At 35.8% G+C, this 22,851-nt stretch overlaps 1 protein-coding gene across 1 annotated transcript in view; it reads left to right on the forward strand.

The window, feature by feature from the left end:
• The first annotated feature begins 316 nt into the window (after nucleotides 1-316).
• Nucleotides 317-22,851, forward strand: part of LOC149796387 (cyclic nucleotide-binding domain-containing protein 2-like) — a 111,066-nt gene continuing 88,531 nt past the window's right edge. Inside the window, exons 1-6 of the mRNA XM_089960343.1 lie at nucleotides 317-1,200; nucleotides 6,091-6,161; nucleotides 8,009-8,138; nucleotides 12,822-12,896; nucleotides 13,326-13,414; nucleotides 17,286-17,359. Coding sequence (XP_089816469.1) covers nucleotides 580-1,200; nucleotides 6,091-6,161; nucleotides 8,009-8,138; nucleotides 12,822-12,896; nucleotides 13,326-13,414; nucleotides 17,286-17,359 — 1,060 coding nt within the window. The 5' untranslated portion in view covers nucleotides 317-579. The remainder of the gene's footprint in view (nucleotides 1,201-6,090; nucleotides 6,162-8,008; nucleotides 8,139-12,821; nucleotides 12,897-13,325; nucleotides 13,415-17,285; nucleotides 17,360-22,851) is intronic.

A 22,851-nucleotide genomic window follows, 5' to 3' on the forward strand; every position in this document is an offset into this window, starting at 1 on the left:
TATATAGTTTTACGGCGTGAAATGCTGACGGTGCGGAAAGTTGATAAAGAGAAACCATGAAGATGACAATTGGAAAGCTGTGAAATCTGTGGTCTTGCAATCATTAAAGTAAAAATAGAATCGACACCTAGAGCTTTCTAATTTACAAGTGAAGTTGTACGAAAGTCTCTGGAAATTTGGGGTAAACTTATGACTTCTAGCGGAATCGCGCAAGGGGTTGACACCGCTTTGTCAAGCAAATACCCCTGGTTTGTAACATTATTAGTTAGGTAGTAAGGCCGTGCGAAGTATTGGTGTCATACAATCAGTCGACGTCATGTTCACATCATGTGCATTCGATTAATATGATGACGTCAGGTTATGTCGCCATGATTCCCATGGGTGAGGACGCTATCTCATTCTCATCCAACGAAAGAACGTCAAGCATCAAGTCACATCTGTGATATTCTGCAAATGCTAGAGAAGACGCATAAATTTAATATAAGAAAAGGACTCGCATAATTTGGTCACGTACATAAATTATACTCTAACAGATTTTTTTTAAAGAAAACAATATATTGAAGAGCTAATGTTTGCATTATGGCAGAAACAGCCAAAAAAGTATCTGGAAATGCTAATCCACCGGAAGCGGATCTGGATTACTTTTCCCGCCCAGAAAACTACACCGGCTCCAACCTTCAGACCATGCAGCTTTTCTTTTTGGCACAGAAAGAAGATAAAAGTAAAATTCAAGAGCAAAAGAAGAAAATTAAGGATGCCAAGTATTATTTCTTTCATAGATACAAACACATTATGAAGGAGATCATCTTCATTGATGATCTTAAGGAACCGGAGGAAGAAAGTGATGGAGACGACGGGGAGGAGGAAGAAGGAAAAAGAGAGAAAGAAACAATGGAATCTAGAGAAGAAGCCACACCCACCAAAATAAGCACTCCGAAACAGTTTCTGAAGAACATACCAGAGGAGGAAGAGTACCAAGAAACAGCTGAAAAGAAAGCAGGGGAAGACACCAAGGGTACTGAATCCTCCGTTGTGAGTCCAGACAGAGCCTACAGCCCAGAGAAGGGTCAAATGGTTGCTGGAATTTCCTTGGAATTGGAATCAGATATGTCTCTTAAATCTGGAGGCGGAACTAGACAGTCCATGGCTATAATGAAAGCAAAAATAAATTCAGTGGCCAAAGATGTCCAGAGAAAGCAGGTATGTTTGTATGTATGTATGTATGTATATATATATATATATATATATATATATATGTATGTATGTGTGAGTTCTTAGCAAGGAGAATATCACCATTTTTAAAACTGGTCTCTGCAAGTTCAGCACGTGGATATCAGTGAGAAGAAAAAAAATGTCTGTATAAGTACATGAATAAATATTTGTCAGGCATTTATATATGATAATACTAAATAACTTAAATCAGGTTAGAGATTTAGAAATGTGTTCCAGATAGGAATGGAACACATTCGCGACTAACGGCAACTATCGCCTCGATCTCCTGCACCAGCGGCCTAACCAACAGTCATGCGCTCATGCCCATAATGATGCAACAATGTTTAGGGTAGCACTTGAAGGCACGAGAACTCGCTCGCTAGGTAAATAAAATTAACCATATTTGGTCACATTTAAATTTGCGTGAATCGCATTCTTGAACGAATTTTATCAATGTGGCCGTACCTATATAACAATGTCTGATTTCACACACACTTGTTGCCCTGGTGCGTTGTTATACTCATCCTTTTTCCATGTCACACTCAGAAGAAATAACGTTGGATTACGACGACGATCCGTCATCTCCTTGGGTGATCGTGCCACCATGGAAAAGCGTTAAACAAAATCATGTACCAGACTGGCGTCTTCATTGGGAAAACTTGAAATTGCATCTATAGATCAATATTTTTTGCTTAAATGTAAGAATGGCTGTCGCACATGGACTTTTTTTAAATTCTGTTATCAACATTCGCCGAATCCTCGGGTGTAGTGAAAACATTCATCACTAGGGCTCTGGTTTCAACGACACCTTCCGGATTTTTGGCAAACGTTGATACAACAAAAAAGAAAAGATACATATGATCGCTAACTTCAGCTATATGCGCGAACCACTGACTTTCTATTTTAATTAGAAATGCAAGGTATATACATGAAATTGCAATTGTAAACGGACATGTATAATCATGCATTCTTGTGTAGGATCCATGGAAAACACTTCCTCTCTCTCTGGTGTGTATTTGTATCTTGTCTATATTAATTTCTCTATGCCTTGATTTCTGTCCTAGAAATCCAGAGTGTCTGTGTTTATATAGCTGAGAATTAACTTTTGCGTCATCATACGAGTGTGTCTGATACCAACAACTATATTCCACCATTTTGTTTTACTGATGAGTGCTCATGGTCGAGAAGGTACAGGGGTTGTGGCGTGCAAGCAAGGGTATATATAAAACATATATAAAACAATTGTTTTGATCCATAAGCTTTTCTTTTTATTTTGAAAGTGATCTAATAGCCTAGGAAAGCAAAAGAACGTATCAGCTAGAAAGATTTTCAAAAACTAACTCTTACAGATATATTTATAATTGTCAGAGTAATCTCCCCTATCATATCATCTTTGGCTAAAGTCCGTTTTTATAATATGGCGTAATAAATGAACCGCATCGTTAGGTCTACTATATACGTACTATATATACTTCTTTGAAAATGCCAATAAAGTTCGGTCTTTAACTATTATTCAGTTTAAATGGCTTGTGTCCTTATTATTTCTTTTTGTTATATAAATCAAGCCACTCATTGTTAGTGTGCGAAGGAGATTACCGCAGTAGACTGAATAATACAGGTATCCTACGAGAAAACAATATAATTCAGGTAACATAATTAATAGATATTGCACATCCCCCTACCTACAGAGACGGACCATAACATAGCAAAATGTGGTTTGATTGTTTTCATTTACACACTCCTCCTCCCCTTCTCTCTGTCTGTCTGTCTGTCTGTCTCTCTCTCTCTCTCTCTCTCTCTCTCTCTCTCTTTATGCATGTATGAGAAAGCACTTTGCGGCAAGTCCGAGAAACTGGCCAAGCCGCTTTCGAGTTTTACTGACCCCTTTTCTAAGGCGACCGACACAGACAGACAAAAGATTAAAATATAACACAGATAAAAGTTGCACCATCTTGTTTACTAATAAAAGAACGACTCGTATCCCTTCTTTTCTGTTCGACAAATCTCCAATTCCGATAGTCAAAAGTAAGACGTATGCCGGCATACCTCTAAAATACAACTTAAAACCAAACGACGCGATACAAGAAGCATGCGATAAAGGCAAACACTTGTTAAACTCTTTTTATTTTATTGGTATCAGAGACGGAGGAATGAACCCTTTAACAAGTCTGAAAATTTGGAAAAGAATTATTCTACCCTCGGTCCAATATGGATGTGAACTATGGTCGGGTATCACAAATTCCAATATAGAAGAAAATGAGTTATGCCAGAGATATGCAGCGCGACGTATGCAAGCTTTCGATAAATATTTTCCTACGGAGGCAACGAGTAGTACCTTAGGACTCTGGTCAATGGAAGCATACATAGATAGGATGAAATTGCTCTTTTTCAGGCCGATTGGACTTTAATCTGGAAAAATATTTTCATTATGGGCTTATGTCACTATCTGACAAACACGTTAAAACAGACGAGATTAATACCAGATATTGGCAGAATATCTAAGAAATATGATATGGAAAGTGTTCTTTAAGACTATGCATTAAGAGTACAAACAGAAGAAAAAAGTGTTTGGAATCGACATATTATTGATATTATTCAAAACCATGAAGAAACTACCTGGAGAACAAATATGGAACTAAGGGGTGATTTAATTCACTTCAGAAACATTCATTTGGACTTAAAACCAAGTAGTATATGGTTTCATGGGCGTAAATTTCCATCCATGTTATGGCCTCTCTCTGAAGTAACGAAACTATATATCATGCCTGCTAGTAAAGTTATGATATGCAAACTCTGTGGAAACGAGACTGACGGCAGAGCAAAACATTTTATTTTAGGTTGCGAAATGCTACTTGAGGAACGAAACGTTTTCTTTGAGAGAGTGATTGACTCTTTAGAGGTGAGAGACGGAGTTATTTATTCAATCAAGAAGACGATATATTGTTGGAGACACTTCTTGGAAGCAGGGTTGACTGCATGTCGTCTATTGACGATGATGTATCGGATAGACTCATGTTGGTGACGGCAAACAGCATAGCTTCATTCTATAATAAAATGTACGCCCTACTATCAACCAACATGTTCAAACATAAAATAAGTATTACATTGACATTAAAATAAAAAATTAAAGGCCAACGTCTTCTTGTCAAATCCGCAAATTATGTTTTATGACAGCTGTATACAGTGTATATGTTTATGTATATATATATATATATATATATATATATATATATATATATATATATATATATATATATATATATATATATATATATATATATATATATATGTGTGTGTGTGTGTGTGTGTGTGTGTGTGTGTGTGTGTGTGTGTGTGTATTTCCTAGAGATTTCTATATGGTTTTCTGTATTTATATATATCTCATTTTGTAAATGCATTAGTTTATATGTATAATCTTTATCTTAGTAACCTGATATAATCTTTGTTGAAGAGGTAATGAAGCCATTTAGACAGTCACAGATAAATGCATGCACGTACGCATACGCGCAAACAAGTATATATATATATATATATATATATATATATATATATATATATATATATATATGCATAAATACATGTGTCATATAGAAAGAACTACATATATAATTACACTGTTATAAGTTTTCCATTTCCTTTTCGTTACTATTTCAAAGTTAATGTTAATCACATAACAATATAGACGTATTAACTTTTCGAAATATTATCATCGTCAAGCAACTGTTAAAAGATTAGTGCCTTGCTCAGCCAAATGATTGCAGATTTGCATAATTGCAGGTATTGAGATATTTCGTTTTGTCAATACGGTAGCTGATACATTACTACTGTTGTATATTTGTCACTTTTCTGTTGTATTTTATGATCTTATATTATCCTCAATTTGATTAATCTGATGTTATCTCTGTTGAAGAGGAAATAAAGTCAGTCATACAGACATACATACATACATACATACATACATACATACATACATACATACATACATACATACATACATACATACAGTCAGTCAGTCAGACAGACAGATACAGACATACATACACACAGACATACATATCACCCAGTCCTAATTTTGGAAACACGTTAGAAACACATATTTCTCTTCCTTATTACATTTAGTTGAAATGGCTTAACTTTGTGCAATTCTTGGTTTTATGATATTTGTTCCTTTCCTTTATGTCCTATAGCTATTATTGTGCTGATGTGCCATTAAACGCATCTACATACGTGCGGATCATCTCATTCTTAAATCTACATTATCGTTACTCTTTGGATTATATATGTACAATAAATATTATCTGGTACAAAACTGTGTGGGGTCATAGACCAATATCTTTCCTGTTAAACTTTCTTTCTTTCAGTCAGTCAAATAGATCGCATGTGGACAAGCTAAGAAGTCCTCTCAAATTGAAATACCCGATTTGCCCAAATGCAAATAGTCCAAAGTATACAGTTTCCTGCTTTTATTTAGGATATATTATGATTAGATTATTTGATATTGGTTTCAATAACGCAATGTTAGGTAGATAGGTATTTTCTTTAGGTATTTGTGTTTGTAATTGTTATTTATTTAGCTCTTCTGATATGAATATGAATCAATGGACATCGAAGGCACTTGGCCAGTTTCACAGTCCTGATGCACCTGACATTGTCATTTTTGTATCCTCCATGCACCTGACATTGTAATTTTTGTATCCTCCATGCACCTGACATTGTCATTTTTGTATCCTCCATGCACCTGACATTGTCATTTTTGTATCCTCAGTGCATATGACATTGTCATTTTTGTATCCTCCATGCACCTGACATTGTAATTTTTGTATCCTCCACATACTTGTTCTTTGTCTATACACATTCACAAATTTTGATCTCCTACAGCTGCGGTTGAAGTTCAAAAAATATGCAAGATTGGTCCTAGCGGTGGTTCGGCTGATGTCTGCCTCAAATAAGTAAGTAGTACTCATATTCATTATACATGTTGATTCCCTTTCTTGAAAATCACTCATGTCTAAAGTTAAAGACTATTTAAACACCCTGTGAATGAATCAAACTGCGTAAAATTGTAATTCATCGATTGTGCGCGAAATTGTAACATATCGAGTGTTTATTCAGCTATGCAATAAAGAATTTGCTAGCAGTAAAAGAAGAAAGATCGGGATGGTATTAATCGAGCTGATTCAACGGGTCAGTAAAGGAATGTTATTCAAAGAGTCAATAGAGGAATGGTATACAACGGGACAATAGCAAATGTTATACAACGTGTTAATAAAAGAATGTTATACAACGGGTCAATAGCAAATGTTATACAACGGGTCAATAAAAGAATATTTTACAACGGGTCAATATAGCAACTGGAAACAATGCATCAATAGAAGAATGTTATTCAACGGGTTAATAGAGGAATTTGATAGTTATATATGTTGAAATGTTTGCCAGACTAGGAAGAACTATGCACAGGGTTTAAAAGTCTATCGCAAGCGTTCTGGCAACAGTTATGACCTCGGTTAATGTGTGTGTGTGTGTGTGTGTGTGTGTGTGAGAGAGAGAGAGAGAGAGAGAGAGAGAGAGAGAGTGTGTGTGTGTGTGTGAGTGTGAGCGTGAGTGTGCGTGCTTGTGTGAATATATGATAAAGTAGATTTTTTTAAAATCTGCTGTAATAGAGGTTTTATGATAAAAAAAATTAAACTGCATTCAATCGCCAAGTGTAACTTCAATGTTACAGCAAATTCGACGTCACAAGATTGCAAACTAGCTGGAAGTAGCCTGTCACGTTCTAGTATTAAAAGCTCTCCACTGGCTATTCACATTCAAAGCCAATCACGAAAGATTATTAAGAGCCGATCATTGGTCATTGGCATTCAAGCCGCAATATACATCCAAATGTATCATCGGTATCCAAGCTAATGCTAAAGTAAATATTTAACAATTTGAAAATAAATATTTAGCTTTTTTGAAAGTAAATATTTAGCAATTTGACAGTAAATATTGAACAATGTGAAAATAATTCTTTAACAGTTTGAAAGTAAACATTGAACAATTTGAAATTAATTGATTTTAAACAGAATATTCTGTTGAAATTTTGCAATTTTTGAGTCAGGTGTACTAAGTCAACTATGAACAATTAATGAGAATGAAAGCCACACGAATCTCGTCGTTCACTGTTTACTATTGCTCGATGTAAAATACGTACACTATTGTAGGATTAATGTCTGATTTAGCTTTAATTATTCTATGTTGTCTGATTTTGCTGGAATATTCCAATATTGTCTGATTTAGCTGGATTACTCCTATATTGTCTGATTTAACTGGATTAATCCTGCATTGTCTAATTTAGCTGGATTAATCCTATATTGTCTGATTTAGCTGGATTACTCCTATATTGTCTGATTTAACTGGATTAATCCTATATTGTCTGATTTAGCTGGATTACTCCTATATTGTCTGATTTAGCTGGATTAATCCTGCATTGTCTGATTTAGCTGGATTAATCCAATATTGTCTGATTTAGCTGGATTGATCCTATATTGTCTGATTTAGTTGGATTAATCCTGTATTGTCTGATTTAGCTGGATTAATCCAATATTGTCTGATTTAGCTGGATTAATCCTATATTGTCTGATTTAGCTGGATTAATCCAATATGAGAGCATATGCATATAATTCTTCTCTAGAAAATTATTTGTAAGAAACACCTTGCCATAGTTATCTGTTGCTCAAAATTACAATTTCAATGACGCGGAAGAATGTTTTTCTTCTGTTACAATATGTAATTCACAATATTTGTTGCTTTACTCCAGGGAACCCGGGGCAGATATGAGCAGTTTTCGAACGTTTATGGATATAGCCAGAGAAGGTGAAAACACTATGGAGAAAATGAAGAACCAGGGCCTGTCCTTTGACCCATCCTACTACAAAGCCAAGAAAGAGGTAAATTTTCCTCATTTGGAAGGTGCTGGCCTCGTTCAAACTGCACTGAAAATGCCGCTGAGCTGGATATGGGTGTACGTCAAGAAAATCACGTTAACATATTCGTACCAGAGATCGGTCATTCGAGCCAACACACACACACACACACGCATACACACACACACACACACACACACACACACACACACACACACACACACACACACACACACATCAATTTGTGATGGATCAATCATAAAGGCAAATCCGTATGATTTGTATTAAGCATCAAGTCAAAGATGATGATATTAAGTAGGGACACTACATTCCTTGAAAACTTTGCATCGCTAAATAACCTAAAAATATAATCTCCGCCACGGAATCTGTCATATTGTTTCTGGGACAATTCTCTAATATTCAATACAATCACCAGACAGGAGATCATACACCTATGGATTTAAATTCAGTTTAAACAAACTATATTCAGAAGAAGAAAAAAATATTCGTATATGACTCACGCTCTGTTACGTGTTTAGGCTAGAATAAACAGTAACAAAAGAAAGAATGAAAACAACAAGCCTTGAACAATTTAACAACTAATTTATTTCCCTGAGAAAACAAAAGAAGAAATACAACACTGTAAAAACGAAAAAAGAAAGAACATACGGTTTTATGAATCAAATCCAAACATATTCAAAGAATAATCCACGAATTAAATTTTAAAGGTTCCAGTAATGAAGTATTCAGATGAATTCATGTTTGAGTCCCGATGAAAATCCAAGATGGAAGGCGATGACATATGCTGTATCCTGTACAGTGTTGTTGTCTACAGTTTCTTGTAGAAACACAAGAAATAACACTCCAGTGTTGGAAATCCGAATAAAATTTTTAAGAAATGTCTTTGTTCAAGAATTCTGTATAAGCACTCAAATATTTCCAGATAAACGAATTAATCTTTTAGAATCTACATGATCTGATGAAAAATTAACAGATAACTTGAAAACTGGTTAGAACAGAAGAAAACGACTTGAAATCAAGTGTTTAAAGCCCAGAGTGAGATTATTTCTTTAAAACAATGGTTATAAACTAATTTTGAGACGCATAATAGGTACCCGTATAAGCGTCACGTGTTAAAGGTTGCATCACGTACTCTCAAGATGGCCCTGACAAAAACCAATAATTTTACTCTAAGAATAAAAAAGTTGTTTACTTCCCTAAAACTATCTACAAGTCTAGGGTCACGTATCCAATACAGCCTCGATCTCACTCTTATTATTTCCACAATAACAATAAATAAAAAAGAACTTGTTTAGGTGGATATTACTAATTTTGAATTAAGGTCAGGAACTAGGTCAACCTTAGGTGTTTACAGTTAGAGTCGGTCAAACGAATATTTTGGAAAAATGTCCAAATCACGTAAACAAGATTATTATATTCTAATAGCATGTAATAGACTAAAATATTTAAAACTGACAAATAATTAAATTAAAATAAATATGAATTAAGTCAGATATTCGAAACACTCCCTCCATAAAGAAAAAGAAAGGTTTATATGATAAAGCTTTCTTTAGACCACAAATTAATTATACATGAGGTTAAAGAAAAACATAAGAAGTACTCTTATGAATTATAAACAGTGTACATGAAATAATACATTTCAACACACGGGAAAGTGCATCGGCTATTAAATTATCATTTCTCTTGATGTGCCTGATGCCAAGATTATATTCCTGTAACAACAAACTCTACCTTAGTAGTCTTTGATTTTTATTTGTCAAATTGCCGATGAAAGTAAGGGGATTGTGTTCACTAAACACAATTATCGAAGAAGGAGCTGAATTAATGTAAATTTCAAAATGTTGTAATGTCAGTATCAAAGCCAAAAATTCCTCCTCCATTGTTGAATAATTTCTTTGATGCTTATTTAACTTGTTAGAAAAATAGCACACGAGATGATCAATACCATTTTCGTCTTCTTGAATAAAAACTGCTCCAACCCCAACATCACTTTTGATTTTTGGCCAATAGAAGTGAGTCAAGATGTTGTGATAGTCTTATTAATCCATAAATGACCAGCCAAAGGTGTTTCATGGGCCAGACTAAGTATTTCCTGTCTGTAAGGTTTTGGAACTCCAGTTTGATAGTTCACGGACCACTCATCACCAGCAGATACATCGGGAGGTCTCCATTTTCGCATAAAAAATCTATTTTGAATGCAATAACAGACAGGAACCTGAGTGGCTTCAGTTTCACTAATGGTCTTTTGAAACAAACAGGAGATCTCAGGATATTTTTCTGTTCGACGACAAGTGATTGTCGTTTGTTACCCTGATTAGAATAAAGAGAATGAGTAGCTAAAAGAGGATCACTGTGATCAAAACCTTTTGATTGATCCAAACAAGGAGTGAAAGTGACCTCATCAAAATCATAACCAATGCATGTATTGGCTAAAGGATTACTTTCCCTATCAACATCATTCTCAAGAGCTTTCTTTGCCATAGCTCTGGTAACTGCACAAGCTGGGAATAAATCAGGACATTCTTTTTCAATTGGATCGACTTTCTGCTCCAAACAAGGCTTGTCAGTTACAAGTGGATTAATCACAGCCTTGTCTCCAGCTAGGTCCTTGTCTGGTAATAAATGAATGCCCTCAGCGGGCAAAACAGAGACCGTTCTGACTGTCACGGGTCCTGAGACTAAGTCTGTTGACAAATTTACACAATGGAGAGGAACATTAACAAAGCCGCACTCTTCTTCCTGAATAAAAACACTCTCATTAGAAGAACACTTCTCAGAGAAAGACAAAATACCTGACAATAAAAGACTGATAAGATCCTGTGTCCCATAAAAGTTTAATAGGGATAGGATTGGCCGAATCACCTAAGAGTGATATAGAACCATTCGATATGAATGGTTTATAATTCTCCAAAATAAAATCAGACTGGAGTTTATTCGACCCAACAAATGTATTGCTTTCCTTACATGACCGTGACCCTAACCTCTTAAAAAGAAGAGCGTTTGGGTTAGGTCAGTCTTGATTATAATGCCTATTTTTCAATTTGTAGCAATCAGAAATAACGTGCCTTTTCTTCTTACAATAGGTACAAGTAGGAAGAGACAAGGATCTTGAGTCAAGCTTATCTGAAGCTTGATTATTAGAAGTTGTGCCCGTTTGAGATTTAGAAGGGCTTGTATTAGGCTGAAATACTTTTCTGCCACAAGACTACTGAGTGGAAGTCTTTTTTACAAAAGACACTTTCTGAGCTAAAGCTTAATCGTCAGCGGCACGAGCAGCAATTTCAAAGGTTTCGATTTTTATGCTCTTCAAGATAAACCCTAATGTCACTATGGACACAGTTCTCATACTCTTCAACCAATATGAGTTCTCTGAGACTTTCGTAATCTTTATTAACCTTTGTAGAAGAGCACCAACTATCAAATTGTCTTGTTTTTCCCCATGCGAATTTGGCATACGCCTAGTCAGCTTTTTTATATAGTTTCTGAATATTTGCCGATAAGCCACAGGGACTAACTCATAACCCATCATCGGCACTCTTTTCTAGTGACATTGAATTGTAAACATCACTAGCTTTACCACTGAGTACACATTGCATACTAGAGTCCAGTACTCTCTTGGCAACTTAAAACGCTCAGCAATTCTTTCAAAATGAAGAAAATATATGGCTACTTCTTCTTCCAGGAAAGGAGGTACTAACGTGATACTATTAAAACATCAGAAAGTAGGGGAGTGTTTTCCCTCTGCCAGTTCTAATTCTTGTAACCTAATCTGAAATTCTCATTCATCCTTCTCCGATTGTAAATGTATTTGGTCTTTTTGCAACTCCATTCGTCTTACTTCCATCTCTCCTTTCAATTGAAATTATTTCTCTAAAACAATGGTTATACAGTAATTTTGAGATGCAGAATAGGTACCCGTATGAGGGTCACGTTATCATGTTTACATCACGTACTCTCAACATAGCCGTGACAAAAACCAATCATTTTACTCTAAGAATAAAAAAAAAGTTGTTTACTTCCCTAAAACTATTTACAAGTCTAGCGTCACGTATCCAATACAGCCTCGATCTCACTCTTATTATTCCCACAATAAAAATAAAATAAAAAAAGAACTTGTTTACGTGGATATTACTAATTTTGAAAAAAGGCCAGGAACTAGGTCAGACTTAAGTGTTCACAATTTTAGAGTCAGGTCAAACGGATTTTCTGGGAAAATGTCAAAATCACGGTAACAAGATTATTATATTATAATATCATGTACTAGTATACAAAATTAAAACTGACAAACATACAATTTAATTAAAATAAATATACATTAAATCAGATATACGTAATACACACAGTGCAATATATGGGGATCGTTTTGGTGTAATAATTTATTAGGGCAGTCAGTTTCTTTATTCTGATATATCCTTACGTGCACGTATTCGTAAGAAATCATGCATAAACAAATGACATATTTAGTATATACATATTTTAGAAACATGTGTTGAAAATTCGAAGAAAAAATATTACATAAGCATAAGTACGATCAATCACTGTTCATTCCTCCGGAATAGCATTCTAATTTTAATTTGCTTTCGTCAATGTTCAGAACGTTAAAAGACCGAAAATAGTAAGTCGTGCGCTATGTAGGTTACTGTTTCCCGTTTTCACTCTTAATGATTTTTTCTCCATAATTCCCAGATATCTTTGAGCACCGATGTTAAAAATGCCCTTCAGATGACACCTGAGAAGAGGACACCTGAGATGGTACAGACGGTAACGTCGGACATCTTAGCATGTCTGTTTTCTTCCGTCGATCTAAGATTTAGAATATTTCTTATCATTTGAACAGCAAGCAGTCTTTTCTGAAGCAACACGTTTGTGGCCTTCACCTTGTATAGTAATCCTATCCTGCTTTTGAGCTAGGTCATATATCCCATCCCGTGTGTCTGTGCTTACGAGCTTGAGTTCATCGTATTTTTGATTTGTTGCAATATTTCACGATAACTAATAGATAAAAACGAAAAATTAATTATTTTAGATGCTTCTATGTTATGGAAATATGAGGTTAAAGGTTCAGAAATCAAAAGTAAACGAATATAAAAGTGCTCTACAACGAATCGTCTTCTTCGTTTTCCTCTTCCTTTTCGTATTTTATTATTATTATTATTATTATTATTATTATTATTATTATCATTCTTGCAGGTGATGTTTGGGCTTCAATGTTTGAAATCGTTTGCAGAGTACCCACTGCACATGCAGGAAAAACTGGCCAAGGTTGCCTGGTATGAAAAGTAAGTGTTATGTACGGTCAAAGTACGATATCGTGTATGGTACAGATTATTTATCTAGAATTCACTAGTAATTAACTCGTATACACTAGCTAATCTGTCGTTACTTGTCATAAAAGTCGTGCGCACGAGATTGTTGCTTATAATAATCCATGATAAGGAATAGTTATTAATAGAATACGAGTAATATTAGGTATGCACGTGATAATCTCACTGATGTGAACTTGTAATGATATGTGTTTGATATTATTTTCCCTTGTGTGGTGATGTGTCTGCAGGTACAACCATTATGTATCATGTTCAAGCTTACTGATGTATCGGCAGGTGCAACTCGTTTGTATAGTGTTCAAGCTTACAGATATATCGGCAGGTACAACCCTTTTGTATCGTGTTCTATCTTACTGATGTATAGTGTTCAATCTTACTGATGTATCGTGTTCAATCTTACTGATGTATCGGCAGGCACAACCCTTGTGTATCGTGTTCAGTCTTACTGACGCATCAGCAAGTAAAACCCTTGTGTATCGTTTACAATCTTGCTGATGTATTGGCAGGTACAACCATTTTATATCGTGTTCAATCTTACTGATGTATTGTGTTCAATCTTACTGATGTATCGGCAGGCACAACCCTTGTATATCGTGTTCAGTCTTACTGATGCATCAGCAAGTACAACCCTTGTGTATCGTGTTCAATCTTACTGACGCATCAGCAAGTACAACCCTTGTGTATCGTGTTCAATCTTACTGACGTATCAGCATGTAAAACCCTTGTGTATCGTGTTTAAGCTTACTGACGCATCAGCAAGTACAACTCTTGTGTATCGTGTTCAATCTTACTGACGCATCAGCAAGTACAACCCTTGTGTATCGTGTTCAAGCTTACTGACGCATCAGCAAGTACAACCCGTGTGTATCGTGTTCAATCTTACTGACACATCAGCAAGTACAACCCGTGTGTATCGTGTTCAATCTTACTGACACATCAGCAAGTAAAACCCGTGTGTATCGTGTTCAATCTTACTGACGCACAGCAAGTACAACTCTTGTGTATCGTGTTCAATCTTACTGACGCATCAGCAAGTACAACCCTTGTGTATCGTGTTCAAGCTTACTGACGCATCAGCAAGTATAACCCGTGTGTATCGTGTTCGATCTTATTGATGTTTTGGCAGGTACAACCCTTTTGTATCGTGTTCAATCTTACTGATGTATCGTGTTCAAGTTTACTGACTCATCAGCAAGTACAACCTTTGTGTATCGTGTTCAATCTTACTGACGCATCAGCATGTACAACCCTTGTGTACCGTGTTCAATGTTATTGATGTATCAGCAGGTACGACCGTAGCGTATCGTGTTAAGTTTTACTGACGCATCAGCAATTGCTACAGTTTTTATGTTTAATCTTGCTGATGCATCAGCATGTTCAACCCTTCTGTATTACAAGATCAATAACTTAAACATTATTTCTATACAAATTTCCACAAGTAATTTTTTAAACACAAAAACTGTGCTTAAACAGAACGCGCAGTTCCAGTTTTAGAGTAGGGTGGAAAGAAAAATAACGCACATGTCAAGCCAAATATACTTTGTCTAATCGTGTAGCAACCTTATTTTCAAAGAATTAGCAGTTTCAAATTTTGTTTCATTTTTACACTTTCATAATTAAAATGATTAATCTAAAAGAAAATTGTGTACACTAATGGTGCTGCTAAGAACACAAAAGGTAATCAGCTCTAGCCTCCTCGACAGAGAAGAAATGTAAGAACCAGTCAACCTTTCTGCACTGGGACTAGTTCTCTGTATGAGAGAAGAACTTAACACGCAATAAAAGCTTTCTCTGAAGATAAAGATAAAAAATTAATGAGCAACTCTTTAAATGCCAAACAAAACATAATACAAGCATGTTCGGAAATTGATATTAAAAACGTAGAAGAATATAAAATCAAAAGGATTCGGTGGCAGATATTTGTTCACTTTAATTATGCCTGAGTCATTTATTGTTAAAAGATGTCAGCGGAGTATCAATTGTTCATTGATTCACAAGTAAATAAAATCATGGATGGTAAAACGTATATTCGCAACTAATAGTCCAAAATGAATTTGAAAACTAGTATACTTTCAAATTGCAACAAAATAGGACAGAAGAATTGATAAAAAAATAAATGCTACGTTCTATTTCTAGACGTCAGCTCGACTCGGACATTGGAATGTCACGATCTGATTGAATACATGTTTGATGTTGTTTATTATGGGACTTGCCTTTAAGTGTAAGTCATTATAACTACAGTACACATATTGGGTTTGTAAAGTTCAAAAACGTTGATCTCCGACTTGTCCAAAATGTCCGACAAACTGAACATGACAAACATTGTATGATATTTACAGTGTTTAAAAAAATGAACGGACAACTTGGTCCAGATTACAGTTGCTATATATTTTTCACATATTTGGCAAACTTTGCATAGCATTTTCAGTTTAATATTTTTGATACGTCAACATGAGAAAATTTCACTTTATGTGAATTTGATTGGTCCAAATAAGCCCTTACATCTGATTGGCTGTGACCATGGACAGTTTCTTCGCCCCGCCTTCTGGACCTTTTGTTGTATAGTTGTTTACTAGTACAATGAACAAACTAAACTGTATGGCCATTTTTATAAACGATTGACCAAGGGGCATAGTCTAAAATAGATGTCTGTCTTAATACGGCAATTGTATTCCACAGGGGTCGTAACAAATGAAATTACGAGCATTGGTCAGTTGATAGAGGGCTGGGGGAGATCAATACCTTTTACTCGCATAGCGTCTTTTAAATGTCAACTTTTAGGCTTGAAAGTTAATAAACTCGTATCTCTTTTGAAAAAGAATTTTAACAAATACCGGTCTTACAAAATGACAGATAGTTATTGAACCACAGCAACCTTCCAGATCAAATAATGAAGATACACATTAACAGAAACATCCATTTAGTTAATAACTACAGCCAAGTGTACGTAAATCAGCAACGACGCATTTTAGTTCTCAGGAAGACTTAATTTCTACATCGAGCGCAGTTTCTGCATCCAGTAATATTCCGTTCAGAAAACTGTCCTTCAAACCGAATGCATTTCTTTAGCCGAACCCAATACTGCAGGTGTGGCGGAAGTCCGTGGTGGAAACGTTTCGATGGAAACATTCTAAACAGCCACATGCATGTTAGCATATATCGCGCTAAAGTTACTCTTTACAGCTTTCCTACACATGTGAATTCTGTAATAAAACAAGAATTTCCATCGGTGGTCCAATTTTGAACAATTATCCTGTTGGTGACAAATGATATATTACTTAGAAGGGCATTTGCTGTTTTAATTGTTAATCATTAAAATTTATACTTCGAAATGTAATTTGTTAACAGACTGTTGGATGCTGATTAAACGCGCGATACAGACTATATTTTTAAAGGCAAGAATTGATAAATGCTGCGTCTGGGACAGACTGAAATTCCAGAAAACATGGTTTTCATTCTCTCTTTCCACTCTACTCGAAATAATAACTCTGTGGTAAACATAATCTCAAATACGTAATGATTTAATGATGTCTTTATGAAACTTATTGAAAACCTGGAAATTATTTAACTCGTTTCATTATTCAATATTAAATCATTAAACCTTTGCAATCCTCTATTGAGGAAATCATGGTTTCCTTATCATGGAGACTTTATTAAAAAATCCTTGCAGAGTTTTGATAAATTGGTCATTTTTATTTTGCCCATTGTGAGACTGTGTAACTTATTATATTCATCCTTGCATTAATAATCAGTAAAATATCTGTTCAGATTTAATTTCGCTGAGTATTTTCGAAAGGATCTAGCTTTGAGTTGTTTTCGTCCACAGAGTTCCTCCAAAGAAAATCATCATCAGACAGGGACAGTCTGCGGAGAATTTCTACTTCATCTTAACTGGTCATGGTAAGTCTCACCTTGATACTTTCATGAATCGCTTATTTAATTATTCTTGATTGTTATTAAATTAGAAAATGGAACCAATACATCTAACCTGTATAATTTAACTATGAAGAGAAGAGACAATTAGAACCGGTCAATGTCCAGAAATTCTCAGTGTCAAAGTCACTGTACAGAATGTGAGACAAACGTTTTTGATTTTATTTTGTTTTGTTTTTGCTTTCCTCGATCGCAGATAGCGTTGATCTATAATATTTAGGATGTCAGATCCAGATCCGATTGTTCCCACTACATATTTAAATGTAATTTTGTTCTGACCTGATCCATCTGCATATAGTAGAACTGAATAGGTGCTAGACCAATTGTATTTCGGTAGGTTCTAGTGTGTTACATGTACTCAGCTCTAAACTTTTGTTGTACAAATGTACCGACAGCAATCGGAACACCTTACAAACGAAAAATCACTCTGGAAATCAAACCGATACCTTCTTTCCTATAATTGTCACTGTACAAATTGAAATTTAGCACCGGTCCGCAGAAGTGCCAGCTCGTGATATCACCTGATTTTACAAGGAATTCGCAATAAGTTATGGTTAATGTAAAATTGTTATGTCATGATAATGCCTATCAAACAACTTTTGTTTTAACTTTTCATGTTTTTGTTGTGTGCCAAAATTGAACACTGAAATGATCCGGAACAACCCGGACGAGACAGGGGTAAAAATGTTTTAAGCATGCATAATCATTATTTACAGCTACATATGGGGATTAGTTTCCTTAGATATACTTTTAATGAGCTTTACAGCGTACAGTGGAGACAATCTTCAGAAAATGGCGTCGAACTAATCTTAATGTACAAAAATACTTAAGGTAAATTGCATCCTACTAAAATCATCTTGGCAAATGTTGTGGAATATTCCGCACAAATTAAGTCTCAGAACGTTTTCGTAAGAGCTAAACTTGAAAAGAGAAGTTATGAAGTTTCAGATAGGAGCATATCACCCTAAATTATGACCGGCTTTGATGACGTGTGACGTCACATGAATAACATAAACATGTATGCAATCATCGCGAAAAATTTCCGCCTCAAGTACATGTGATCGTTATATTACTGGAGGGCAACAAGCTAAACCCAGAAGATTTGTCTCCCGTACAGCAAAATTAATTAGGGTTCTACTCTGAAATTTCCTATTTTGTACAGGGTTAGTTTTAAAGCAAAAGTAAGTCCCCACATTAGACTTTGTGGGAGTACACTTTTAGTTAAAGAAGAATCCAGGAATGTTTATGTTGGATTGAATTCGTTTCATTTAAGCACTCGAATAGCCAGTTCAGTATCATTATGAAGGGATTAGGAAGCAAACTGCGCTCAAAGTGAACACATTACATTATAACAGGTAGTCGGTCAGAGTTTCTTTTAATTTCCTCGAAAGAAAAGCAAATTAAGTCCTTCAATGTAAACCTAAGAGTCCCATATCAAGGTCCTGAAATGCATTCAGTAATGACAATAACGTAGGCAATATACATAAAACTATCAACTCGATGAATGCTTATCTAGATTGTTATGTTTAAAGGTTAAAAAAAGTCAAAAGCTAAATCAATTATAATCATGTCAGTTTCTGTTACTACAGAGCGTGATGTCACTCGAGGATCTCGACATTGCGAATCGTCATAGTTCTATCCTTGTCGAGTGTGAAGCGTCACTGTATTGTATTTTGATTGTGTGAATTATTCACCATTTGAAGGGGTTGGTATGTGGTCAGTGACTGCATTTGTCGAGCATGTCATTTTCGTCCCGACATCACGAAAAATAGAATTTCGTTGTCAGTCAAAATGAAAAGTCAATACATCAAAGCATCGCATTCTTTTGAGACAGACAGACAGAGAGGGTATAGACATAGCCTGACTACTGGTGTGGTAGCAACAGCTTCAGCAATAGTGTCTGCTGTACCTGGAACAGCAGCATACGTATAAGATAAAATTCCTACTATCATGATTATCGTAACTATGATTATCATCATCATCGTCACAATCATCGTCATCATCATCTCAAAATTTCCGTTGTTCAGGAGGAGAACATTCAGTTTCAAATGCAATAAATACTAGAACAAAGAAGGCAGAATAATTCTTGTAAGTTTTCTTTCATGCAGCTCTTGCCTTGACCATTCTTTTTAAATGAAAGAACAGAAGAGAGAAAAATTATTGGGATATTGAAATTAATAAAACAAAGTAGAACAATTTAAAAAGGAATTATATACGGAAGGATTTATTGGTTGATTGATTTCTTAGCGATTAGTCCAGGCTTCCTTAGCGATAAGTCCAGGCTTCCTTAGCGATAAGTCCTGATATTGTTTTGTATTACTTAAGACAGCTTGTTTCACTGGTTGACAATTTTGAAAGTTTGTTGTTTTAATTAGGCTATGGTCTATAATTTCGCTTGTGGCGTCTATACTTTTGCCGCAGAAAACAGTTTTATGTCAGTTGCTAACCTCCCTTATACGAATCCTCCACTCGTAAACGTAAGTTTTGTTAAGAATCGCCCCGCTACAGTAAGGTGAGGTGAAAAACTATACATTTCAGCTAAAAACGGCTCCCGATGGTGCCCTTCCACCTTCGCCTGGCACCAGGGGCAGTTGCCATTTTCCCCTCTCGCGCCGCTACTGTTGCAGTACATATAACAGTATATCAATACTTCATGCACGAAAGGCTAACACATATTCTGCGCAAATTCGGTACAAGGCGCATGTTCGGGGGTGTACATGCAAACGATGGTATATTTACAAGTAACGACAGGGTCTGAATAGCCAGTGAAGACGCAGGGGTTCGATGCGCCCGAGTGCAACGTACTTTCGTTGCGCCTCGTTTTGGTTACAGAGAAGAGTTTTTCGTGTCATTACATTTCATGTTTTCCAGGGCTGGTACATATTCCACGTCACTCTGCCGCGTCGAAAATGATTGTATTGAACTACTTTCATCTGCACTTAGAAATGAAGTTTTGCTACGCCAGCCTCACCTCGTCTTCCGTTGTAGTTTTCTAGCTTGTGCTACCAGTGGAGTATAAAAATAGCTCGTCGATATTCATCACGATTCGTCTACGCTTGATCTATTTGATCTGCGAACTCTAAGTATCTGTCTCATAAGCTTTATGACTACCACTCCTCTGAACAGCAAAAGGACCATGAGTGATTACTCAATGTCTTATACAATACCGGAGGTTCGGTCATTATTAACACAAGACCATATGCGAGGTTCTTCTTTCGAGTTTTTTTTTTGGGGGGGTCTTTTTGTTAAGTAACTATGAATCTCTTCGTGGTGTTCCAATATAATAACGTTTGTTTTTCTTTCTTCGAAGCCTTGAATAGGTCATCATTGTAGTAATAGATATCAATCCTCGAAGTCTGCTCCCGAAAATTATTTGCAACTTACCGGTACGTATTATTCTGAGAAATGACGCATACATTTATTTCGGCAAGTCTACTCCAAATGGCGAATTTTGTAAGTTTCCCTTTTTTGTCTAGACTGACGAACATCAGGTAAAAACGTGCAGTTGTCCAGGCTAGACAGCCTGATTGAATTTTTGTTTTTCATAAAGTGATAATACAGTTTTATCCTGATTCACGTATCCTTCTGGGTCCCTTTTAAGGCTCTGATGTGGATAATTAATATCGCTGTTTTGTCTTCATTCCTTTACCCCAGGGGCAATGATAAGCAGAGTAAACAACGATTATAGGACAAACAATAATCATACAGTTACAAAATTCAGTAAACACTGTTTTAAATATATCGCATACTAAATATCTCTTTCTACATTCGCGAAGACAAGTGCTCATAACACAAAGTAGGCGATATTCCTGAAACTGCGCTCTTACTGACGGCTGAGATGAACTGTCAAATATTGCTGTGCAGCCATGAAAAGATACATGTATGCGTTCATTGCACAGGCTGCTGAGTTTTCAATCTTTAGTGCAATACCCTTCCTGGTCTTTTGTATTCGCCTACTTTATCCGTGAAGACTGTGGTCTTCTGTCGTTCGCAGGTCAATGACCATAGCGTATTGTGAGTGACAAAATGGCCTTCGTCAATAGACAATATTTGTTGCTTCCTTTGTTCATCTCGAACCATTACCTTACAGGCCTCTTCCCACTGCTGGTAAGGTGACAATCCCCTGATCAGGTAAGGTGACAATCCCCTGATCAGGTAAGGTGACAATCCCCTGATCAGGTAAGGTGACAATCCCCGAGGGTAGACCTGATCAGGTACAGCTTCCACTGTAACTAAAACATTATTTTATAATGGCTTATAATAAAACTGTCTCGTCCATTAACGGCAATGTACTCCAATATAAAAACGACTAGGCTCCTCGCTGGTGAGTTCATATTATTATTCAGTACGGTGTTGTTTTTGTTGAAAACGGGCCTTCGATACCTTTAAATTCTAGTATAAAGTATGGCACCCTTGTTCATGATTTCACTTGCTTTTTTGTATGACACTATTCATGTTGGCGTATCATCAATGTCTGCGATGGCATCCTCTACACCACCAAAAGCTGCTTTTGACCAGCAAGTTTACTGATTTCGTCTATACTGAGGCCATAATTATTGCCTGTACCCCAGGACTTAGGTTAAACACTGAAAGTTATTCCTTCGATGCCTTCTCTGGTAAATCTTTACGAGTGATCAAAAATAAAATACTCAAAGCATTTCCTGATGCTTGATCATCAGCATGCACGATCATCATCTTGCGAAAAGAAGTACTCGATGCACTGATTCATTCTTTCTAATTATCCGATTTGAAGTTGCCAAAAGGATTATACAATTACTGGAGTTGATTGTTTCATGGTTCGCCACAGATGTTGTCAACAGGATTATAAAATTAGTGGAGTTGATGATTTCATAGGTTCACCACAGGTGTAGTACGCAGGTTTATAAAATTAACGGAGTTGATTTTTCACTTGTTCACCCCAGGCGTAGTCAACATGATTATATACAGTTGGGTTTGATGATCAATCAAAAAAACTATCGTATCACAAAGGTAATATTTTACCATATAAGCTAACATGCGTGACTCTAAAACATCTGCTGACAACCCATTTTGTTTCCAGTGAGCGATTTTACTCGCTCCAAATGCATTGTATATGTTCTCGTACATTTTTAATGTAAATTCCATTGTCCGGTGAATTTCATCCAGGTTCAGCCGTTCAAGGTCATACCATTTCACTTAATATGTTCAGCCGTTCAAGGTCATACCTTGTCACTTAATATGTTCAGCCGTTCAAGGTCATACCATTTCACTTAATATGTTCAGCCGTTCAAGGTCATACCATTTCACTTAATATGTTCAGCCGTTCAAGGTCATACTATTTCACTTAATATGTTCAGCCGTTAAAGGTCATACCATTTCACTTAATATGTTCAGCCGATAGAGATAGTAACATTTCACTTAATATTTTTCTCGTCTGATCAGAGATTTTAAATCTATAAAATATTCTGTCTGTGAAATGG

Source organism: Sinohyriopsis cumingii, chromosome 6 (genome assembly GCF_028554795.1).
Source record: "Sinohyriopsis cumingii isolate HCF-2022 chromosome 6, ASM2855479v2, whole genome shotgun sequence".
In the NCBI taxonomy this organism is placed as follows: Eukaryota; Metazoa; Mollusca; class Bivalvia; order Unionida; family Unionidae; genus Sinohyriopsis; species Sinohyriopsis cumingii.